Raw genomic sequence first — 3,112 nt, 5'->3', positions numbered from 1 at the left:
GTGCCCTCGCCTGCCAGCCCCCTCCGAGGCACGGCCCCTTGGAGAGGCGAGATGCCAGGCTCACCTACAGAACCATACATAGACTGGTTTGGTTGGAAAAGACCTTTAAGGTCAAGTCCAACGCTGCCATCCCACCACCAAACCCTGGCCCTAAGCACCTTGTCTGCCCGGCTTTTAAATCCCCCCAGGGATGGGGACTCGACCCCTTCCCTGGGCAGCCCCTTCCAGGGCCTGACAGCCCTTGAAGGGAAGGAATTCTCCCTAATGTCCGACCTAAACCTGCCCTGGCACAACTTGAGGCTGTTTCCAGAAACAAATACGCGTGTATTGAGCAACCAGTCTCTGTGAGGATGGGGAAGAGGGGCTTCGCCTGCAGGAGGAAGGCCCGCTGCTTTCCCTTGGCTTGCTTCCCCAAGCGCCTGGCTGCTTTTGGTCACGCAACCCTGCATTCCCCAGTCAACTTCCTTGGCTTCGGCTCTTCTCCAGGTCAGCCAGCAAATCCACAATCTCTGCAAAACACAAGGATGGCGTTAATCAAAACAACGGGGACGTGAGGTCCCTCTCTCCTCAGTCCAGGGTGACTGGGCAGCCATTAGCAGGAGATAGCCCCGAGCAGACACAGGTGAGTACAGCCCAAAGAGAAGCAGCCATGTATACAGAGAAATGCTTGGAAACAGCTCTGAGAATTCATCTTTCTAGCTCAGCGCCATGCAGGCGTGGCTGGGATTAGAGTCATGAAGACGTGCTGTATCCTCTGTGCGGCTTCGTCAACGTCTCTGATGATTTTTTTGGTGTTTTCGCTTCAGCCAGAGTGATTGCCTGCAGCAGGGCCTGCTGGGGGAGCTGCTGTTGGGAGACGAAGGCGCAGAGAGCACGGTGCACAGCAGGGTGCTTGCTGAAGCACAGTCTCCATATCTTTTGTATGGAAACCATCTCCATGGGATGGGGCAGATGGGTTTGAAGGAAACTTTCTCCCTTTGGAGAGATGAACTGAGGGAAGGGTACAATCTCTGTGCCATCGAGCACACCGGAAAAGTTAGAATCACAGAATCATTTAGGTTGGAAAAGACCTTTAAGATCATCAAGTCCAACCATTCCCCTGACAATGCCATCCCACCACTAAACCCTGGCCCTAAGCACCTCGTCTGTCCGGCTTTTAAATCCCCCCAGGGATGGGGACTCGACCCCTTCCCTGGGCAGCCCCTTCAAGTGCTTGACAGCCCTTTCAGGGAAGAAATTTTTCCCAGTGTCCAACCTAAACCTGCCCCGGCATAACTTTAGGCCATTTCTCCTCATCCCATCTCCTGTTCCCTGAGAGAAGAGACTGACCCCCACCTCACTACACCCTCCTTTCAGGTAGTTGTAGAGAGCGATAAGGTCCCTCTATCTTTTCCTGCTGTTTCTGTTAAGTCTTCTAATGGAAACCAATTATTTATCTGATCAACTTCAAAGATGGTTGGAGCAATTCTCAAGATTGCAATTTATCGCTCAAAGCCCAAGGCAGGAAATGTTCCTGCACCGTGTCATGGCTGCTCCTCCAGCTTACAAGATCTGTAGGACCTGAGTGGGGATTAACCCACATATCTCTTGCTCACAGTTCAGGACTTGCCTGAGAGAAAAAGCTTACTCTTATGTGATGCCAAATCTACAGCCTGGTGATTATTGTCAAGGCATGGATAAACGTTAACTGTATGAACCATCACACTACAGGAGAAAGAGAGATCTACTATCAGGGGACTTGTTAGCCTAAGAAGGCAGGTCAAGGAGTGATCCCGAAACACAAAACCAGGCAAATTCATATGGAAAATAAGGGGCAAACCGACCCCTGAAGCAGCTGATTGAAGGCTACAAAGGGCCTGTGAAGCAGAGAGCAGGTGCCCTGGACTCTTACCCTCGGCAGAAGGGCGTTGGGAAGGGTCAAAGGCTCGGCACTGGTTGATGACTTTCCTCAGGTCTGCAGGACAATCTTCCCCAACAGGGTCCTGGTACTGGTGGTTGCAGATTTTCTCCATGATCTCCTGGGGAGTGCAGCCTAGAAAACACGCATGCAAACAGGAGTGTCAGGACAGAGCTCTGCTGCCACAGGAGGGTGCTGCGGAGGAAACCCAGTGCAAAGGCACGCCAACAGCCTTTCTGCAGCCCATGGCATGGAGAAGCCAGCAGAGAAACCACCCAAACTGTGTCTGCAATAAACCGCCACATATTTGGCATGACACCGTTGGGCTCCAGTGGAGCAAGATGTGTTTATGCTTCAATACACAGGAACATCAAATAGAGACAAAAATTCTTGCATGCCTGTGGTTTAAGCATGTCGCTGAAATGCTTTGCTGTTTTGGAATTCCAGGAGAAGCCACAGAGCTGTCATGCAGAGCCAGGCATGCCAGGCACTGCCACTGGGACCCGCGCGCCATGGGATGCTCCGGGAAGGAGTGGGGAGCATCCAACACCAGCCAGCAGCCATGCCGGGCCACGTGGCTCTTAAACAGGGAATGAGATACTTCTGTCTCACCTTCAAATGGGATTTTGGAGGTTGCAATCTCCCACAGCACGATCCCGAAGCTGGAAGGAGACAAGCAAGAGTGTCAGCATTGATCCTACCACCTTCTGCTCCTTCCTAACGGAGGGGACTGTCAGGCTATGCTAACCACAAACGGCTGCTTATGCATCCGATAAAACCCAGCCTTCTCCCATAGCTCAACAGCTACTCTGCCCACTCACGGGCATCTCTCCCGGGAGGGATGGACACACCTATATATTTCACAGGGCCTCTTGTAGGGGTAGTTGATGTCTTTCAGGCTCTCAGGGGCAATGTAAGCCAACATAGAGACTTGTTTCCAATTCTTCTTGGCTTTCCTCTTGATGGATGACGATAAAACCCAGCCTTCTCCCATAGCTCAACAGCTACTCTGCCCACTCACGGGCATCTCTCCCGGGAGGGATGGACACACCTATATATTTCACAGGGCCTCTTGTAGGGGTAGTTGATGTCTTTCAGGCTCTCAGGGGCAATGTAAGCCAACATAGAGACTTGTTTCCAATTCTTCTTGGCTTTCCTCTTGATGGATGACTCTGTTTCACACAGCTCAAATCCCGACAGCTGATTGAGAGAAGG

At 51.9% G+C, this 3,112-nt stretch overlaps 1 protein-coding gene across 2 annotated transcripts in view; it reads right to left on the bottom strand.

The window, feature by feature from the left end:
* Positions 1-3,112, bottom strand: part of LOC104130236 (E3 ubiquitin-protein ligase RFWD3) — a 29,400-nt gene that overhangs the window by 22,731 nt on the left and 3,557 nt on the right. The window contains exons 7-10 of one of the 2 annotated variants that reach the window (XM_035898788.1): positions 3,054-3,097; positions 2,749-2,853; positions 2,510-2,559; positions 1,892-2,032 (exon numbers count right to left, since the gene is read on the bottom strand). In XM_035898788.1, coding sequence (XP_035754681.1) covers positions 1,892-2,032; positions 2,510-2,559; positions 2,749-2,853; positions 3,054-3,097 — 340 coding nt within the window. Of the gene's footprint in view, positions 1-1,891; positions 2,033-2,509; positions 2,560-2,748; positions 2,854-2,948; positions 3,098-3,112 lie in introns of both variants that reach the window. The other variant, XM_009643260.2, reaches the window with a different exon arrangement.

Source organism: Egretta garzetta, unplaced genomic scaffold (assembly GCF_000687185.1).
Source record: "Egretta garzetta isolate BGI_Z169 unplaced genomic scaffold, ASM68718v1 scaffold27, whole genome shotgun sequence".
In the NCBI taxonomy this organism is placed as follows: Eukaryota; Metazoa; Chordata; class Aves; order Pelecaniformes; family Ardeidae; genus Egretta; species Egretta garzetta.
The sequence above is the reverse complement of the archived record's forward strand: the minus strand, read 5'-3'. Positions and strand labels throughout refer to the sequence as shown.